Source organism: Calypte anna, chromosome 3 (genome assembly GCF_003957555.1).
Source record: "Calypte anna isolate BGI_N300 chromosome 3, bCalAnn1_v1.p, whole genome shotgun sequence".
Taxonomy (NCBI): Eukaryota; Metazoa; Chordata; class Aves; order Apodiformes; family Trochilidae; genus Calypte; species Calypte anna.
In genome coordinates this window covers 35,578,889-35,601,184 of record NC_044246.1, presented here as the reverse complement: position 1 = coordinate 35,601,184, position 22,296 = coordinate 35,578,889, and the positions used below count along the sequence as shown (strand labels likewise).

Here is a 22,296-nt window from a genome sequence, read left to right as displayed (position 1 = left end):
ACTGGTTTCTGTACACTGACACTATTTACCAATACGCTGGCATCTTTGCTCTTTTGCTGTGAGCCGACAGTAATTATTTTAGAGAAAGAAAAAGAAAGTGTGGAATTAGTAACGCAGATGCTGAAAGGCAAGTGGCAAGACTCTACAAGAAGAATGCTTCAAAAAAAATGCTAATTTGTTCCCACTTCTACTGGCACCTATTCCCCAAGGTAAAAGGCCAGAATGACCAAAGCCAACTTAATAGTAGTGTGCAGAATGTCAGCCGACAAACAACATAAAAACAAGTCACGTTGTGTTATCTGTGGTCACGTTCTTCAGGGTTAGTCCAGTAACTCAAGACTTTACATTCTTCCGTCTTTATTTGTTTATTTTAATTAAACATGTAATGGTTAATAAACAGACATAGTCCAGAGTTAGTAGGTTGGTATTATAACATTTATTAAAATAATGCTATGGGTTAATAGAAACAGCAAAGAACCAAAGAATTAAAATGCAAGCTATGTAAAAACCCAACTAAAACCCAAATATGTCTAATGTATTCATCCAGTAGCTAACTAAAAGCCCAAGAAAGACAACACTCCCAATATAATAAAGTACTGCAAAACAATTGGCAATTTTTCAGTTATCAAAATTGTGGGTTTTGCATTTTTGTATCCTTTTTTTCTCAATCAGGAAAAAAATTCTTTTGAATGTTATATAACATACATATAAAACAAGATAGAAAAATACATTATAAACTTGTAACAATGGCTGTAAATACATTATCTTACATGTTTCTCATAGGCAATAGGTTGGTTATGGTACATACATAGCATGAAACTACTAAGATAATAAAGAATAGACAAATACATGTCATCTGTACGGTTACATACAAGCGACACTCCCATCTACCCACTCTAAAAAAATTACATAATACTGTCAGAAAGAAGTCTTAAAACTACTTATTTTAATAAAGAAAAAGTCATTAAAGAATGATAATACTGAGAACCAAGGCATTCAGAGATTTCAAAAGTCATGCTTTTTTTTTTTTTAAGTTGATCCAAAATTTTGTCAACTAAGTTTTCAGAAATTTGTTCAGAGCAAACATTACTTTCACATGTCACACATCTATGTCATACACTTCCCCTCCCCCCTAGTAAAAGACTTTTGATAAACATCTAAAATATCCAGGTTTTATCATAGTTGAGATGAAACTGGATCAAATACTGGTATTGTTTTAGCAAATCTCTTTTCAAATGTTCGAGTGTCGCAAGTTTATTCAACCAACCAACCAAAATAAAATCAAAATGGCACAGCATATACTGTAAGTAAAATCAACACAACTGTATGTGTAACAGGAAGACAAAGCTGGTGGCACAATAAACAAAAAGCTAGCTGAATACGAAAGGTTGAATGTATATTGCATAGTAAATAAACTGATAATTATTTCCAGGTGAGACAAGATGAGGTCACCATGCAGGTGCTTAAAAAATGTAAGCCCTCTTATCTTACTATTGACCTTTCTTTTGGAAGCCGTGAAGATTTGCAGGAGGAGAATAAGTTGACATGTGGGGAATATGTTTATCACCTGATATTTGCCAAGTTTCATACTGCGCCCCATGTGAAGTAATACTTAATGTTTTCAGATTAAAATACTGTGTGTTCCACAGTTTCAGCTCTTTCAACTGCCCAGCTCTATGAATCTCATGTGGAAATAAAGGTCAAAAATAAAAGTATAGCTGGACTTCAATCAATCAGCTCATGTCCCTCTCCTGCTTATCTTATAAAGAAAAGCCAGTGGGCACATCTAACGCTCGTCAACCAAGAGCTGAAAAATAACTTGCATATTGTCTGCCACTGCAGGATCTGCTTGTAAAAGCTGGGGACAAGCTCAGGCTGTAACTCAACACAAGGCTTAGCACTTTCAATTTCATTATCCAAAAAACATCAGCTTTCTGGGAAATGCTGAAGCCTGGTATAGTCAATGTATTTTTATTCCAACCAATCTCAAGAAAACTCCTCCCCATCCCTGAAAAAAAATGACATACTTCCAGCCTACAAACATTTGTCAGCTAATAGCCTCATTTAGCCTGAGACAGTCTGCCTCACAGAACCCTTTGGTTTACATTGCACAAGTACAGCATTTGCTATGATTTAAAAAGCAGAGTGGCTGAAATAATGATGGGCTGGTTTGACAAAAACTTAGCAAATATTTCACATAACGAGATTTTGGCAAAGTCACATCACACTAGTATGGCAAAAATCAGGTAATTAATATGGTCAACTCATCATTTGTCTTTCCTCACAGCTTCTTTCACATACTGGGCGACTGAGTGGCATGCGGTAACTTGTCTGAGGGAGAAGCTGATTATACAAGACATTTGACTAAATGACCATGAAGAAAATAAGGCACTTCCTTTTCTTTAGACTTATTCCAATACTTAAAAAATAAAAAAGAAAGACTAAAAGGCTCTTTTGGTCTTTTGTTTCTTGACAACCACCAGAAAAAATCATTTAATGAAATAAAGGGTTTCTTTGTTCTTTTTTTCTTTTTTTATAACACTTGAAAGTATAAAATGCTACATTTCCAAAAATATATTTTTTTTCTGCACCAGCACCCTTGTATAGTAAAAGTATCTACTTTTTTGTTCATTTTGTTTCAATGCACTACACTTTATCTACAATTTCATTACATGTATACAGCAAATAGGCAAGCATGGCTTTTACATCCTTAATGAAATTTTTTCTATACAGGGAGGTTTAAAAAAAATACTTGAACAGTTTGCCCAGTAATGTGACACATAATGCATGTACCTTGTTCTCATGTAATCTTCTGAGGAGATTAAAATATGGTTAAAATAATTTAAACTCAGATTTTGCTTTAATAGTGTTGCTGTTTTGTTCTCTGCATTGGTGTAGTTCTGAAAAGTCATTGTAATCTGCATTTCATGGCACACTTTCCTTTAAAACGTCCAATTTGGCAGGCAATAGAAAAAAGGTTGCAACATCTGCCCTTTGAGGGCACTGGTAGTGACTAAACAGCGTATCAAATTTTGAATACTTTTTGGAATCCCTTCCCCAATGACATCCCTGACCAAAGGTTCATGCATGATGCATCATCACACAGTACATTCAGAGAGAGCTTTGACTTCTTTTTTCCTTTTGAATTTTTTTCTTTTTTTTTTTCTTTTTTTTCTTTTTTTTTTTTTTGAGAAGAAAAATATTCCTAGAAGTCTCTCACAGTAACTGCCTCTGTCATCGGGTAGTTAAGGGACATCTGTCTCCATCTGGTGCGAGGCCTCCTTACCGTTCGCTTAGGGCGGGACACTAGAGGATGATCAGTGCTGAGGGATGAGTTGGACCTTATTGCTTTACTACTATTCAGTGCAGGTTCTAGAACCACTTTCACCCAAACAGGAGAACAACAAAAAGCGGAGTTGGAGGGCAACAATTTCTTTGTCTGTTTTGTTAGATGGTAAGACGAACGGACAAGTGCCCCAGCTCGCTGCACTGAAGACAGGCAAGCAAAGGCGTTTACCAGTTAACTGATCAGCAGGCAGGCATGGTCAGGTCATCATTGGGTGAAGAGTTCAGAGGTCAGAAGGTCATAGGTTAGTTGCCGGTGGCGGCTGGGTGGTTAGAAACAAAAAAAAAACAAAACAAAAAAAAGAAAGAAAAGATAGAGAAGAGATTAGTTCCAGCTAGTGACGGCTTAATGACAACATGAAAACTAATCACAACTAATAAAAAAAACAAGCATGTTTAATTCTGACATACTGATCGACACCATCTACAGAATGCAATAAAATCATGACAGCCCTCCATCATGATTTGGACACGTGAAGGAGAAGCCCACTCCCACAAAACTGGTTAACAGGAGAAATAGAGATAAAATACGACTAACGACTAATGGTTAGTAGCAGTCGATGAAGGAAATTGGAAAACAAAAAACAATGAACAGTTTTGGAACTGAGTAAAGATTTCTGAAACAACAGTCAGTGCACAGCATCAGTATCTGACTGCTATTAAGCATTAGTACCTCCCCAGGTGCAAGCATTAAAGCAACTATTAATGATGGATGTGATTATTAATAACTGGTTGTTAAAAGAATGGAGTCATCTAAGGAATTCTGGACTTAGCGAAACAATTTGGTTCAACAAACTATGGGCCAAACAAAGGGTTTTTGTTCAATAAATTTTTTATTGCCTTTCATTTATTCTATTTACAAACAACATGGAATTTCTTGGCCTCATGATACAAAGCAATACTAAACTGTAGTCTAGCAAACGTAGGCATCATCGTGGGAACCAGGAAAACGCTCAGCCTGTTACTTCAGCCAGCATTTTCCCGTTCAAAATACTATTTTACACAGATAGGACACTTATAAAATGCACTTGCATGTAAACACTGTAAAAGTCCTGCCATTTTAAAGTCTATACTTAAAAAGCTCTAAGTACATCAAAAAATAGAGAAAATATCTAATTGATACTAATAAGGCATTTTAAAACTACAAACAGCTCTCTTTATTTATTTTCAAAGCTAATACTCTGCAAATACAATAAAATCTGACATTTCATATACATTCCTGCTTTATATTTTTATATTTTAAAAGAAGCCACCTGTAAATACTATTTTCTTTTGAAAAAAAAAAAAAAAAAAAAAAGAGAAAAACAAACAAACCAAAAAACCAAAACAAAAAAGAAAACCCAAAAACACAAACAAATTACAGTAAAACATAAAAAAGTTCTCAAGTGGAAAGTTATCATTCCCAATGTTCTTGAGCTGTTCCTTCTTTATAATCATTCTCTCACATTCTCCTTCACCAAACTTGGTCCACTTAACAGTAGTATGATTTTTTTTTTTTAAGACTTATTCAACAGCTTAATTATAGCTAATAAATTCTGAGGTTGATAAAGTTTTTGTACTGTTGCCATTTCGACTAAGGCAGAGGAGATGAAAGTGAGAAAGGTATTCAGTGCAAAGTCAGATTTGTGCCATTACATAAAATGAAGTCCAGTAGGTGTAATATTCACAGATAGCATTGATTTAGCAATCTTTCTTGTAGGCTGGTTTACTTTCACATAATAAAAATGGCCTATCATTTAGGATACAGTTCATAACACTACAAAAAATTACTACTGTAACGTAAATGAGACCATATGCTCCCTGATTTTTTTCAAAATCACTCTAAGTGGGATTTGTTAAAATTAAAATGGCTGTTTCAAAAATAAGCAAAAATAAAAATAAATATTTTATGTGGCACAATCTCACCACTTTACAGGTAATACTAGAAACAGACTCTTAAAGCATTTTGATACTGATTACGATTTTGATTAAATGGTATTAAAATTTATATATAAATTACGTGACGTTTTGGATAAAACATTCAAGAAAGTTCTCAGCGTTAACATTTCTTGTGGAGTTTAAAATCAAAGCAAACTACCTTTTAAAAATACCAGTACACCTGTGATACATCCTCTGCCAAGTCTCTGGCCTTCTACAGTACACACAGGTTTTTCAACTGTGCAACACCATTTACAGTTTATTACAATTAAATCAGTCAGTCTCTCTGTTATATGCATCAAATTCAATTTTGTATTATTTATAAACTGGGGTTTTATTCTGAGTTAAACTGAGCTATATTTTTCAACCCTTCACCAATTCTAATGCTTAGTTGTAAGAGTAAAACATTTACACATTTGGGGATTCTTGCTTTAAATGCAGTGCTTATCTCTAATAAAAAAACCCCAAAAACTACGCTAAGAATAAAAACCTACTTAAAAACTGAATGCAGTAGTACTACAAAGTCATCTAGAAGTCAATTCAGATTTAAGAAAACCCCAAACTTTAGACCCGATGAATACTAATATAGATTTAGTGACATTTAACCATAAAAAAAAAAAAAAAAAAGGTTTCTGCATTGAAAAAAAAATATTTCGGTTTGCTGACATTGTTTTTTGTAACTGTAGCTACAGAAGTATATTGGTGACAGAACAACCAAATAGGTGACTATGGTAAATACTGAGAGTACTTTAATTCTACAACATAATTTAGTACATTAAAAGGAACCGTTTTATTGATGAATAGTGTTCTCTAAACCTTGTGAACCTTAAATCTGTGCAGTGATAATCTAGGATTTCAAATTCTAAGTACAGTGAAGTACAGTTTTAAAATTCACTTTGACTAAGTAAAAACTTACACTTATTATACACTGGGATTAAAGTAACATTCCAGTGTAGTATCAGCATGGTTTTCATGCTACAAGAGATAGGAATGCATGATTTATTCCACAGGAGATCAGCCACGTGTATTTATCTACTTGAGACCACGGGCTTTCAATGTTGCTGGAGATGAACACTGTATTATCGGAAATTGTTGTATTTTAAAAGAAGGTGAAATTATTCCCGTAACTAATTTTGATTATTTATAAGAGATCCAGATGAAACATCTAAGCCCTTTCAGAAAATATTTAAACCCCTACTCTGATGAACTTAAACTACAGATTGGTAGTCTGCCTCCCTACCATGCTGTATCAGAATGTTTACTAGTTGGCTCAGGCAAGCATCTACCTAAACCCATCACCTGAAACTAACCACTGCAGATCATGAAAGACCATTAGCAAAAACTAATTTTTGCAACCTCAGCTCAAACTTTCAAAGATAACCAAATCCTTCCCACTCACTACTCTTGACAGAGATAGGTTTTAATCTTTTTTCTGATTCCTTTTTTTAAATTTTTTTAAATTTTTTTTTTTTTTTTCGGTAAACATGGGTTATGACCTTTTTCTGGTCATACCCTGTTGCCCATTGAAGAGTTGTCATGAAATGAGAACAAGACAATGGGCTGTAAATAGTGTGCAATGACAAAAAAGAAGAAAAAAATCTTTTATAAAACTTTAGTGTCTCTGTTATCAACTTTACAATTTCTGTAAAGCGTTAAGATTGCTGAAAGATAAAACAATTACATAAACATAGTGAATATCAAAGAGGCCCCTTTTTACTGTGTTTACTGAAATGTCTACTGTTTCATGTAGTTAATTTATGGAAGGTTGTGAAAAGTGGAGTGCAGTCAATGTTAGATATGTCAGATCTGTCACCTGACTTTGGCTTTTGAGTATTATAATATCATGGAAGCCTGCACAACACTGATTTTGATGAGAGCAGAATAATAATACTTGGCACATAACGCTTTGCATCCTCAAAGCCCTGTACAAAACAAGAACCCCCACAACACCCCTGTGAGGTAGGGAAGTATTATTATCCTTATTTTACAGATGGGAAAACATACACAGAGAGATTAGATGACTTGCTGAAACCCACAGTGAGTCAGCAGCAGGGATGGGATAAGAATTCAGCCCACACACTGCTTCCTAGTCAATGTCAATAAACCGAAAATATCACTTTTCTCAATATGCTTAAATACTTCATCCAGGGGTCCAAAGGCATTACACTTGAGGAACAGGAGAAAAATGAAGATTTACTTCCCATTCAAGGGTTAAAGAGAGATGCCCAAAGTATTGGATGTCATCTCACCAACAGGACTTCAAAAGTTGCTTTTCCTTCAGGTTACACATTTTAGCAGCAAAAGGCAAAAACCAAGAAATAGATTTTGGCAAAAAACCAAAACAGTCTCCCTTCCCCCACCCCTAGTAATGCAAATTCAAACAACTTTTGAAGTATTATCTTCACAGCCCTTACCTTTCAGTCAGGTATCTGAGAACATGCATCCTCCTCATAATATACAGTACAGTGGCTCAAAAGTTTATTGGAAAAAAAAAAGGAATCTAAATCTTCAGATTTCTCCAGACACAGACAGGAGGCATTTATTCCTTTACTTCTTTCTCATTAAGCAACCATCCATTCACCTGATTTTGCAACACCAATCTGATACTTCCACACCAATGAAAAGAATTAATTGGGGGGAAAAGGAGGGGACACAACCAAATTAGTTATTGCAGCACTGAATTCATAGTGTTTTCTGATACAGATGGATCTTTAAATAGCTTTTAAAAGGGAATCATTATAGCATTTATATTAAATATATCACAACGTTTATATATTTAACTGAGCTGGGAAAGCCAAGTTTACAACATGTTTTCTTAAACCACAAGCATTCCCAAAGCTTTAAAATATTAACTCTTCAGATTTTCGGAAAAAAAAAGAAAAAAACCAAAAAACTGAATGGGTCAAAACAGGGTATTTGGTTAACCAGCTGTGGTGTTGCAAATCTCATGTACACTCAAAGCACTTCTTACAAACAAGAACTGCAGAACTAAACTAACCTCGGTCTGCGGTCACAATCCTTTGGTAAGGATGGACACGCATATCGTGCCTTCGAACTTTAGTAGCCACCGCACCTAGTTAAATTGCAATTACCAAGACAAAGTTAGAAAACATTCAAAGAAAACATTAACAGCAGGTTTATCAAAATGGATTTCAATGATCATTAACTACAAAAGTTCATTTTAAGAAAAGCAACAAGTTAAGGCACAGTAGTTTCAAATCTTAATCTTAAAAAGAAGTTTCTCTGTGCAGATTAATATTGCATTTATTTTAAACATCCTGGCCTTAACCTGTTTAATCCATTCATTTACAATCCCAAAATTACAGTATTTCATGAAATCTATTAGACCCAAGCACATTTAAGCTTTACTAGTCACATATTCACTGAAGTGCCTTTCTTGCAGCAGGACTATTTTAAATAATGCCATCTTTTAATACTGACAATTATTTGCTAATCTTAAGATCACTTCCAGTTCTACCACAAAAAAGTTTTAAAGCAATTCTTCAAGCCTACAGATTGTGATTTTAAACTTTAAGTCAATAAGTATGAACTGCAATGAATTAGGTGATTAGTAAAGCAAACACTATATAGAACACTTAGCAGTCAGTATACTACTATACACTCATAAATTACAGCTACTCTGTAATAATAAGAGCTAATCCAAATTAATAGCACTATTTTATTTAAAATCTATGTGCAAAAAAGTGCAAGTAAGTCACTGACTGCTAGGCCAAGCTTTTTTCAAGGCTGCTGAAACTAAGCATTTGTTAAAATTCAGATCTGATGAAGGATCAGTTAAGACCGTTCTTGAATTCTTAGCCTTTCGTTGGGAAAGCCATACCTGAAGATAAAAGGAAGGGAATTAAAAGTTAGTCACCAACTAAAATTTGATTCCAACACCAATATCCCCACACATACTAATAGGGATGCATTTGCCTGCTACTTTAAACTGATTTATATTAAGATATCTTAAAGGTCCACCACAAAAATGGACAAAATATAGCCTAATATTAATGAAAATGAGTGTACTATGAAATAAAACTCAATTTGAACCTAATTTAGTTCAACTAACTCTGTGAAACTGCTCAGATAATAGAGCAGATGTATTAGGAGTTATTGATTCTTTGCTACCTAAGGGGGAGAAAGGTCTTTTTTGAGGAGTAATTTTCCCCTCCTCTCTCATTACATAAATTCTGCTTGAAATCAAAGTTCCGGCACTTTAATTAATTATTACCCTGGAATTACACATCTATTTTAGGAGAGAGTTTTGCCACTAACCAGCAACTGATAGCTATTGTGACCATGTCTGCAACGGTGACTTTGCTCCAGGATCTATTACAAGAGGATTTGCAGATTGGGGGTGGAAGAGCTGGGGATAACATTTACATGTTTGTGGGAAATTAGTAGATGATTATGATAAATCATATGTGCAGTGAATTTTGGCTATAGAGTAGTGAACAACCACCATAAGCTGCTCAGAGACAGATGTACTGCATACTTTTGTCCTACTAAAGTTTTTTAATATGGATTCACTAATCCTGAAAGGCAGAAGTCTGAAACACATTTTTTTACAGCTCAACATGGGAATATGCACACGCAGATAACTATTTGTCACGTAAATGAAACACTGATTTTCTGCAATACTTTCAACAAAATATTGACTTTGAACCTTATTGTCCAGTGTTCATTAGAGATGTTTAGAATTTGTGTAAATCAATAACTGCCACTGAACGAACTAAGATCAAAGTCCTATAAAATCAACATTATGTAGCAGCATATGCAATTCAGAACAAACTGAAGAGAAAAGATTATTTAGTTTTTGTAGAGGGTAGGGAAGGAAGGAACTATTGGAACTGCAAGATTCATATTGACCAGTTAACTGAATTGGCATGGCTGCTTTATGATTCTTGCCTTCACACAGCAAGACAACAGTCTGTAATACTGGAAACGATGAACATTTCAATGCAACATATATAAAAGAAGCCATTGATAAAGTCGCTAGTTGTATCATCCTTTGGTCAGAACTTACTTTGCTTTATATTCATTTACTGAAATTATTTTCTGCTTACAAAAAGATTTACAGCTTTGAGACAATCGGAGAGATTTATCAGTTGTGTACTAAATAAAGAAGCAGAAGCTCCAAGAAACTGCAAAAAGACCTCTCCATTCTCTCTGGTTTTGCTACCAAAAACTGATAGCAAAATAAAAGTTCTGTCTTCCAAAGATTACTGGAAATAATTTATGTTAGAGAGAGCACAAGTAAATCTGGTATTTATGGGAGTCCAAATGACATACAGTAGGCATCAATTTCTATTTAGGCTTTTTTTCCTTGCCTGTGTATCCACCACCTAGTGTGATCCAAACATTAAGATTTTATTTTCAGTAATCTTCTTAATATGCTGGATACACACATTTATTGCTGCAAAACATGTTTAAAATCTTAGGAGCTACAGGAATTGTGGAGTTTTCCTGGCAGCTTTTGATATATCTGAGATGAGACTGGTGCTTCACATTTTTTCCTCTGAGCCCCACGACCTCTACACTTCCCAGGTATCAGAAAAGCGTCAGCATTATATTCTCCGGTCATCCGCGTGTAAAGCTCTTACCTAATACACCACTAGGTTCAATAGGATACTCAAGGATTGACGTAGCTGGTGCCAGCGTGTAAGGGTATTCGTATGGTGTGTAAATTAAACCAGCTTCGGGTCCAGGTGGAACTATTGCAGCGGTGGGATGAGGAGTTCCGTTTGGCATGACCGCGGTTTGTATTTGTCTGATCAAAGGCATTATGGTAGGGCCAGCTGGCGTAGGAGTACGCAGGGCAGCTGGTGGGAGAACAGGCGCAGGCCCCGTAATAATCCTTGGAGCCTGGGCTGTTGCTGCAAGAGAAAAGGCAAGGGCTGCTACAGTAAGCAAAGAAATTCAGAGGAAAGTATGGAGATAGCAGTACAAAACGTGGAAAGAATGGGAAAAAGGGGAAAAGTAGGAAAGAAGAAAAATAAAAAGGAAATCATTAGTACATGCGCTGATCACACAGTGCCAAAGCACACCATTCAAATGCAAACAGCTTTCCATTTTCCAGTGTGATTAAGTATGAACATGCAAAATAAAAAAGTCATTGTAAAACAGTGAGGTAGATTTCTCAAACAGGTTACACAGCACAAAAGCTCCATTTAGACCACATTTCTTCATTTATGCTATCAAGACTGCATGAGACTGAGATGCATGCAGAAGATACAAGGAAAATACTGTCATAATCAAATACAGAGTACAACATTTAGTGCAACTACAGAGTCCACAGATACTCAGTTATGCAGAGCTGCCATCTAAGTCTACAGGTTTTATGTGTCTTAAACTGTGTTTATACATATACACAATTCCAATTGTATATAAAATTTGATAATTAATGAAGTTAAACATGACCTAGAAATACTATGCACCTCCTCTCCTGCACTAGCATAAATTAAATTAAAAGGTGATTTCTGTATCAAATTGCCAAAAATCAAGTACTTTCTTTGTATTAGAAGTTCACTAGGGCCTTGCTTAGGTTAAAGAAAGGAAGTGGATTTGTTTTGTTTTGTTTAGAAGGTGCTAGCACATTTCATTAAATATTATTTGAAGCCTGCTGGCATACAGGATGAACAACTAACACATCTGGTAACAGTAAATCTTAAAGGGTTACAGATTATGGATTTCTATGCACTACTATTGATCTACATTGATTTAATTTACCTACAGGTTGTCTGAAAAGAGAAATGAGGCAGCAGTTTTTCAGGTTTAAGATTATTCTGTTTTTAAAATAATTTTTAAGCAAAAGTGCTTGAACTGAAGGTATAATTAAAAAAACCTCTCAGATATTTCCTATCTTAAATGGAAATAAAAGAATATGGCTTTTACATCCTCAAGTTTTCAGTAAAATCAAACACAAATAATGAGACTATTATCAAATGGTATTACTGTAGAAAACTAGTAAAAAAATGAAGAATAAAAAAATCCATTTTCTCTCTTAAGATGATACAGTATAGAACAGACAAAGAAATTGCTCAAATTAATATAAAGGTTTCTATGCAACACTTTGCATCAATTTAAGTTAACCTGAAAGCTATTTTACTCATAAATTTGCAATAATTTAGAGACTAGAGTATATTTAAAACTGATCTAGTTTTAAATATTAGTGCTCATTAGGGCTGAAAGACTTACCACTACCATTGTAGTGGAAAAAGCCCTTGCTTATGTGCCTTTTCAAATCAGAATAATTGCACTGGAGTAAGCACTCTCAAATTGACCTAACTGCATTCCAACCTTTAACCATATTCAACACTGAAATGGTGACTGTGTGGAGAAACAAATTTGCAAATATCAGTAGGCCCTTAGTGAAAACAATGATTTAACTGTGCTTGCATTTGACATCTGTATCACAGCTACAGCAAAATTTTACTTTGGTATCAGCAACTACATTTTCACAGGAGGAGAAATTCGATTTTCAACTTGAGAAAATAATTTGCACCACACGTAATAGGTATATGGTCTCATTAGTAGGTGTACATAATTAATTTTCAAGTGTAAACCTGTGCATACATGCATTTGCAAAAGCATTCTCACACAAATGTAACGGAAGAAACCATAAAAATGGCTCATTACATCACTGATCCCTGTGAACTCATCTGTGAAATCAGTTGATGAATTGTTGGAGAAACATAACACTGGGGGGACACATGCAAGCAAGATGAAAGGAAGGAATACAATACAGAAAAATGTGTTCACAGTATCCTGAACATCTGTAACATACTCAAATTAACTCTGAAAATAAAATTGAAAAGGAGTCTACTGTCCTTTCTATGTAGGAAGGAAAAAATTATTGTAAACCAGAAAAATCTGAATTAAGGGTTGAATTTTTCCAACTACAACTTTATTTTTCAGTATTTCAGCCAGGATATACTACTTAAAAAAAAAGAGTGAAAGGGGAACCTGAAAACCCCCAAACTGCTGTAACTTATCTCCAGATACTTTGAAAGCTATCTACTGCTTTATTGGTTTTTTTACTGCCCTCCTTTGCTACTGTACATGTGCTAAAAAGTAGCTTCAGGAATCAAAACCTGCAAACATTACTATGGCATCGACCCTCAAACTTATGACATGCTTACGTGATTTGATGTTGGCATCTCTGTAGGTGCCATTCAGAATTGCAAGCTCCATCAGCTGCATCTTTTTAAGGCTGTCTTCTCCTTCTGCCTGCATGTGAAAAGATGGGAAGGAAGTCAGGCTTATTAATTCACTAGTGCACAAGATCTGAGGGATGTAGAATAAAATGCCTTCAAGTTTTAACCAAGCAAAATACCTGCTTACCATTAGTCACAAAATCAGTAAGCTTTGTTATCTTCTCCTTAAAATTGAGTGTAAGCTCCTGCTTTCTATTATTAAGTGGTATTGATGAGTAACTTAAAAGAATTTTGAAAAAGGCTCATACCACAGGTTATAAAAATAGGGTTAAGTGTAAGCTGTGTTTGATAAAATTTGTTTAAGGGTTTTTTTTTTTTCTCAAGTTTTATTAAGTGTTGTCATGTACTCCTAAAGGGATATTCTGAAAAAATGGTTATTATTGGGCTGGAGGAAGAATGGACAGCATAAATTTTAAAGCAAAGACATGGTACTCGGTAAAAAAATCACTTTTTCACTTACTAACAAAAATACTTCTAATTAGCATATTGCTAGTTTTAAGAATAGACATTTTCTGGTCTGTCTTTCCAGAAATACTCCCATTTATAATAGTCAACTTCCTATCAAGCTGAAAACAAGATTATGATATAGGAAACCCATGAGAGAGATAACTTCTACTTTAATGTTTCGTTAGCACCTTGATGCTTGTATTGAATGCCACTGCTGAAATTGTCAGTCAGATGGAAAAGAGGTCAGCTTTGGTGTCAGCAGCATTGCATTCTTCCTTTGCTCAAGAGGATTTCCTACATTTTTACCTATCTTGTCTATTCACACGATGTTTACAAGATATTTGGAACAGCATTATCCAAGTTAATGGGAATGAGGATAACAACATACTGCGCTCTGAAAAATTCAGTCTGATTTCAAAGACTGTTTATGTGTCTTAGACTATAACTCTTAAAATGACTTGAAATAAACATCCAAGAGTATGAGTGATTACAAAAGAGACAGAATTAAAAGCCACACAACTGTGTGTCCCACTGCAATGGTGAAATACCATCTCAAACCAGAGCTAACAGGATTATCTACACAGTGTTCCAAATGCAAAGGGAAATATTTTTTCAAGCTAGTTTGGAGCAAAATATTGATAACGTACTTTAGACTCCTAGCTACGGAGAATTAATTTACTAAGTCACAAGACAAAAGGAGGTTTTTAATTTGTGCCTCAGAAAAGTATTTAGTGTGTGCTATGCTTAAGGATCATCTCCCCTTGCAATGGAAATGTCAACATCTGAATTAAATATCAACAACTTAAAATCAACATGGAAGATGTGTCAACACGAAACTACTTTCAGTCAAAAATGAAAGTCCTAACTGTACTGACTTCTTGAACACGCACAAAGATTACACACAGTTACAATTTATGTTGTTAAACATTCAGAATATACTGAAAGTTAGACATTTTCTTTTACATATTAAATACTGTGTGACAGGATCAAGCTAACATGACTACTGAAAAAGTAAATACACGTTCAATTGTCATTTTAACGACAAACTAATTGTATGGTTAAGCACTGTACTATTCAGAAACCTTAGAAAAACAAAATGCACTGATGGTAGTATGTTTAATATGACATACTCAGAAGACTTAGAATTTACATGCAAAAAAATTTACTCTTCCAGAGCACCTTTGCTGGTAAACTACCTAGACAATCATCATGCAACAAAACCAATTCCAAATCTATCTGCCTATCCAGAGCTCACAAATTCTTGTAATTCTGTATATAATACCTCATCAAATTTATTTTAACAACAGAAATGTTTAACACATTGATTCCTCTTTTCCCTTCTTTCCATTTGGGTTATATTTTGTTGCAGGCTTTCTGATTAGCTCCTTTTATTTACTATTTCTAAGTGTGTAAAAAAAAAACATCTTACAATGTCAGCTGCACCTCCTATATAGTTCCATTAATGTTACTAAAATTGCTCACTTCCTCCAAATAAGAGGTCAGGTGATTGATCTGACACCATTAATGAGTCTCAGTTAATGCTGAATCTTACATTCCACTTGCTAGGATAATTTTAGTAACTCTAATCCCAGATTTTGCACCACAGCGAATATTTCCCAAATGTAACTATTTATAGGATAGTAATTTTAAGATAGAAAACCTTTTTTGCCTTCTGACATCCCCAAAAGGACGAGTTATAACAGTTTAAAAGCACTAGAAGACAAAGTAACCATACTTGGCGATCTTTAACATTTTCCTACCTGTCACTTCCTATGGGAAAAGATGTTGCCATTATATAATTTTACAAAGTAGAATTTTGCAGCATGCAAAGCAGATTGAGTACTTTATTTCTGAGATTTATGTCTTAGCAGTTGATTAACTTTTAATCTTTTAAACACACTTCAAAATATAGTTTAAAATTTACTTTAAGGACTGCATCAGTGATAATTATTGGGTGTAAGACGTGGACCTGTTTACTAGACATAAACACTGCATTTCAATTTCTGGTATTTTGCTTTTCAAAGCGTTTTTTAGATTTCTCTCTTTCTCTAATTCTAAAATCTAAATTATCTAAATCTAATTAGTTTAATTTGTATTTAGAGAGAAAAATTCCCTCCAAAACAAACAAACAAAACCAAAACCACAAACAAAACCAAACTCAATACACTTAAAAAACACCTTAAAAGTCTGACCACAAGGGCATCATTCCGACTCCTCCCAGAAGATGGCACTGTTTATTGTACAATACTATGTCCTTGTGACAGGGGTGTTTAGCACTTCTGCACCACCCTCCTAGTGCTGCTTGAAAACCTGATCAACACCCCAAATCCCTCAACATCCCAAATCTAGAAGAGTCACTTGCTACCACTCTGAGGAGTTAAGTCACAGAAGTGGGCAGGACCCTTTCAGATCCGCTGTCATGTCATTCGTCCTCTGGTGTCAAGCTCTGAGCTTGAACGTCATTAAACAGTAGCCAGACCCTCAAAATTCCAAGAGCTGAGACAGAGCAACGGGTGCAGTGCTTTTGCCTGCCCCCTCCTCTCACTTCGCTGCTGACAGATGATCAAATGAGGCACACCGATGCAATCTATCTTAGCTCCAGGCATTTCTGTAGGCACTCTGTTAAAGCAAAGAGAGGTTGCATCAGGGATACAAAGGCAATCTCTAAAGGGACAGTACATTATCTGTACAATAGCTACAACAAAGCTCAGTCATTTGTACCAAAAGGAAACTACTTTGAGCAAACATCAATAAGGTCACTTAAAGCCAGATTTGCATTACTAAGTTGAAGCTGACTAGCTGACTGACTCAAACCTCTCATCCTCTTAAATCTCCAGTGCATTCCTTGTATTTCATGTACAATATAACATGCAAATTAAGAAAAAAAATCTTAAATGGTATCTCGAAACATAATTCTTTAAATGTAAGCACTTGCATTACTTGCTGAATACAAATACTGAAGAGAGGCAAGCAGTAAATCCTAATAAAGCCAACTGTGCACAGAGTGAACACACAGCCAGTCCTCCTCACACTAGGTCAGCTCCACTTGGGCTAGCAATAAAAAGACCTGTAGAAGACCTAATGCCAGTGACAACTATCATTTCAAGTAACTTGCTTTGTGATCTTTACCAGAGTAGGATTAATGGTCACAAGGTTCAAAATGCTAATAACAACTACAAGTGCTGCCTCCATGAAGTCTTTGGGAAAACACTTCCCAAAACAAAACAATTTCAAATTAAATAAACAGCATTGATGATACTTGATGCCCAGTTAAAACAATCTGGTCTCCTACATTGGACAATACTGCCTGCTTCAAGAAAAAAAAAAAAGCAATTATGTAATAAGCTATTAGTAGGAGGTTGTTTCATGTCATGAAATAGGGAGCTCAAACAAAGCACTCTATTTAATTTTTTTAATGACTTCTTTTCATTATCAATGTTCATGACATACTTCAACCTCAGATACATCACGATCCTCAGAGAATTCTTTTGTTTAACTAATGCTTCCGAAATTATTATTAGGCACTTAAGTGCCTTAAATTCTCAGTGCACCCTTAAGAGTATCATACACTTTGACTTACTTATACACAAAACATTCACATACTGGATACAGATGACATCAAGGTTGAAGACAGAGGCATACAGATTCCAAACAGACTGCATTCACTGTGCTACATCAATTATTTCAGATAATGACAGCAGTCTTCAGGGGTGACAGGTAGACTGTTATAGTCTGTGTACAACTCTTTGAAGGACATAGTTAATTACAGTAGAGAAAGAAATGAAATATTTTAAAAGAAGGAACAACTAGCACTTTTTACTACGGGGCAGAAATTCATGAGAATCCAGTGGACCCATTCAGTGTCCACACTGCCCTGCCAGACTGCTGCAGGACCCACACTGACCCATATGGAAGGTGACTACAGCCAAGTTAGTTCACAGATCAAACAATCCACTCACCTATTTGACAGCAGGGATACCTTATCCTGACAGAACTCCTTGGGCCTCAGTCCTACACCCAGATAAGTCTCAGAACATACTCCAACTCTCATTATTAACCAGTGCTGGAAGGGAAGGCTTTTAACCATTTCTGCACAAACATATATGCTTTCCCTGTATATTGCTCATTTTCCTTTTAAAGGAACTGCTTTGGAAAAAAATAATGAGGTTTTTTTTTCTCCTGTATTCATAATAAAATAGATACACTTATATGGATGATGTTAGTGACTTTCCTTGACAGTCTAGCTTCCAAATGTCATGCATTTTACATGACATTTTTGCAATCCTGTCACACATCCCTGCACTTCAGCTGAATTCTTATTAACTGAGCCCAACCCTAGTAATGGCTGCAGACAGTTTTATCTCGCACCAAATGCAGCCATGTCTGGTTTTGGTTAAGGGAGCAGTCCTTTATAAGCTGCTCCAGGGCTATAATTTCAGGATCAGAGCAGGCGCAGCAAGAGAGAAGAGGAAGTGCTGCTGAAGCAAAATGACGGATAAATCAGCTGCGCATACAGAGGCCAAAAAAATCAGTCTTGGTCTTCCCCAGCCCACTGCAGGAGGCCCTTCCTGTCTCACCCATGGAAAAAATGACCATGCAGCCTCAGCAAGAAAAGAACACCAAAGAACAGCAGTAAACTCCCAAGTACCTCAGCAGCAACTTCTCATGCATGCTGCCTGCCTGCTTGCCCCACACCATTAGCAGTAACTAACAGCAGCCAACAAAACCCGACACCTTTCCTGCCAGAGACCTCGGCAGGAGAGACCCCTTCAGCTATTAAATTTTTTCCATGTGCTTTCCTCCTGTTTACTTCAGATAGAGAAGTTTTCCAATGACACATTGTATTTTTTACTGGAGAACAAGAACAGGTACTTAAAACTCTTGTTCAAGAAGAAGTGATTAAGAATTCCCACATAGAATAAACACAAATTTTCTACCACCATGTACCTGGAAATACACACATTTAAATACAAAGACTTTTATTATTGTATAAACTGCACATCTGTATAGTATAATCCGCATGCAATTTAATTTAATACGAATTTTAGTGAAACAGAAGAGCAACAACTGAAATATTTTACTGTTACTGATCTAACCCTTCTTACCCAGGAGGTGCTGGTGCCCCTCAGAGGTCTGTCACCCTGCCTTCCTACAGTCGGTAGCTGCTATACAGCCACACAGCTGCAGCTTGGAGGCTTGTGCTGGGACACTTGCTGGACACTCTGGGCTCTAGAATGCTTTTATCTCCCTGACAGAGAAAAATGTTCCATTGCAATTCACTTGTAGATCAGCATGTATTCCTAACATACCATGTGCCAGTCAAACAGCCTTTACACATGAATGTCTCCATTCAGGGACAAAACCTTCCATTCATAATTTATAAACAAAACACTTCACCACCAATATACTACAAATATCCAGACATACATGTACTAAATAAAACACCCAAACCCCAAAAGATCTAGGACATCAATATAATGCAATATATGTTATAAAAGCTCATAGGCTAAACCATATTTGAAATCTTGAAGCAAAATCTGTTCTAGGTTTGGAAGGTCTTTTTTGGTATCTAAGTTGTTAAAAGACCAAGGCATCCACGGCAACAAAGGAAAGTTTTTAAAAGTATCTATATACCTCAACTATTAATTACATACTACAAGACATCAGATTTCACTTTTGTAAAGTGTTTTCTTTCTGGTAAACTATTCAGTTACTAAGTGTTAAGGAAAATATCCTGTCATCCTTTTCCCTCACAAAATTTGAGTAAGACTTCCAAGTTTCCCATGCCTAGAATGTAAATATTGATATAAGTTGTTGGTAAACATATGTTACTTAGACTTTCTCATCCTTGATTATACACTTCTGATGGTGATGGTGCTGAAAGCCTATGACATAGCTTTGTTCATGCTGAGAAGAATTTGCCAAAGATGTATTTTTGGCATAATTTGGCAGCTATTCTATCAACAGAAATATTTCCACATTTTTGAGACAAAGTAAAATAAATCAATACTTTAAAGCCACATATTTCATCGAGCCTTGTATGCCACCATCAGTACTGCGGCACCAAATAGGTGGCAACCTATAGCTCAGTTATTTCCTTTTCAACACTGATGCACACTGCTGTGTCTATGGAGACAGGCAAAGATAAATTAGCATCATTATTTCTTCTGGGCAACACAGACTGCTTATCTTCTTCAAAGCAAGCTCTCAGTTCAAATGATATGCAAAGAAGACTGCTGTTTCACTTGACAAATTCATTGGTCATAATGTTAAAGATACACTAGAGGGAAAAGTCAGCATATCTTTTTACACTTCCCATCACCTTATCTGACATATCCCTGTTTAATCACGATACTCGGCTTACCAGTAATATTTTTCAGTGCCCTTATGCCCTCCCTCCCCTACTCTCCATTTCTGCAAGAAGAATATACAGATAAGGTACAGAAAATCAGCGTGAAGTGCATTTTATAAGCCAGACTGAAATACAGCATCAGTGGAACTTACATGTTTGATTCAGCATACACCATCTAAGTACCAGCTGTTAATATATGGGGCAAGGGGGAAATCACCAGTAGCATTCTGCTTGACCTTAATGGATTTTTACATCTGTCCCAACATTTCTTTAGGACAGACATGATGGGCTCATATTTAAATCACAGGGTTTGGGGCATTCAAGGAAAGAAAGTCCCTTAGGTCAGATATACGACAAACTCAACAGCACTTAATTCCAGAATTTGCTTTTTGTTTAGCCTTTTTTCTCCCCTGAATATCATTCCTCTTTGCCTCACACCTCAACCTTTTAATGGTGTTAATAAAAGCAGTGACAAAAATATCTGTACACCAAACAGAACAGCTCTGTGACACATATATACACGCCAAACTCCCAGAAATCCCCAAAAGAAAAAAATATTTATATAGTAACTTCTGAAACATTTTCAAAGATACCGAAATACATTATGATTAATTTGTTAGCAAAGACATTTGCTAACATTTGTATTAATATTCAAATTATATAGTTCTCAAAAATGCAATTAGATCTACAATGTCCAAGCCCAGTTAACAAGTTTTCAGAGCTAAAAACTTTTATTTTTCTGAATTTCTGATTATGGCATGCTAGCCATTAAAAATTATTCTTCACTAGTTATTTTCATTACGAGAGCAGGAGCTAAACCATGAGCACACTGAAAGAGATGCTACCCGGCAAGCCTCTGGTACAAACTTTGCACCCACATGCAGCAACCAGCAGCATCCTAAGGACCATGGACATCCAAGAAATCTGAACAGAGCAGAAATCAAACACAGTCTATATCTTGAAGGTCTTTATTGCAGCTGTTGCCTTTCAAACAGATTGACCAGTGCCAAAACATTTTGAGATTGCACTGACACACTCCACTTATATGAGCAGAAATGCTTTAACCCATCCTGAGCATTAAGTAAATTATAAAAATAATTTAGGGTACTAATTTAGGGTACACAACTACCCATGATAAAGGTGTTTGTCCTAATAGGTACAAATTAGAGGTAGACGTTAGAAATATAATAATTGAATGATTAATTAAAACACTTGTAGATGAGTTTGGCTTAACCATTTTTCCTCTGTCATCCCAGGAGGTTCCTATTCAAAGTTCTAGTCTATACACTCTGAATGGCTGTAAATTTGCCTTAAGTACAAAGACTGAATTTGGACACAGAGGGAAGGGAGAGGGGGAAGGAAGAATAAACCCGATTAAGGGGTTTCAAAACTACTATTTTATTGCAAGCTCTAGAAACTCCAGTGCCAGCTAATTTTGTTTTCAGCAATGCTAATGTTTTAGTACATAAACAAAGACTCTCATTCTCAAAATGGTAATGAAATATGACCCCATGTTTTCATATGGAAAACATGTCCATTAGCTGTTTTTAATCTGGTGCCACCCAGAAATTAAAACAATAATGAAAATCACATTTAGTATCAAATTTATAGTAATGGAGAAAAAACGTGAGAATTCTCTCTTTAGAGTAAGAAAAGAAAACTAGCTACTGGTGATGAGGAGTACAAAGACAGTACAAAGACCATTAACTCTCATCTTTAAATGTACTTTCTCTTATGTGTTTTCATCAAACACAGGATTCAGGGCAGCAGACTGCCACTTGGGAATTCAAGATGCTGTAGTAACTTTTAAGAGATTTTTGTTTTCAGCTTGAGATGTCCTCAAAGGTAATAGTGACCAGTTAAAATAAAAGTAATGCATTACAACACAGAGGAAAACCATAAATGCTTATGCTTTATCCAATCATAAAAGGTACTCGGAGAGCAGTGGTTTTCCAATAGCTTCTTGGAGTGCCACACTTACTGCTGTAGTCATATTTTCAGCAAGAACCATGATGG

At 35.6% G+C, this 22,296-nt stretch overlaps 1 protein-coding gene across 7 annotated transcripts in view; it reads right to left on the bottom strand.

The window, feature by feature from the left end:
• Window positions 1–3,214: 3,214 nt before the first annotated feature.
• The window catches only part of QKI (QKI, KH domain containing RNA binding), a 136,796-nt gene continuing 117,714 nt past the window's right edge, over window positions 3,215–22,296 (bottom strand). For 2 of the 7 annotated variants that reach the window (XM_030447235.1, XM_030447236.1), the window contains 4 exons: window positions 13,407–13,494; window positions 10,869–11,165; window positions 8,261–8,335; window positions 3,215–3,608 (listed from right to left, as the gene is read on the bottom strand). In XM_030447235.1, the coding sequence (XP_030303095.1) occupies window positions 3,592–3,608; window positions 8,261–8,335; window positions 10,869–11,165; window positions 13,407–13,494 (477 nt within the window). In that variant the 3' untranslated portion in view covers window positions 3,215–3,591. Of the gene's footprint in view, window positions 3,609–8,260; window positions 9,104–9,540; window positions 9,547–10,868; window positions 11,166–13,406; window positions 13,495–22,296 lie in introns of those variants that run through there. The other 5 variants (XM_030447233.1, XM_030447231.1, XM_030447237.1 and 2 more) reach the window with 5 other exon arrangements.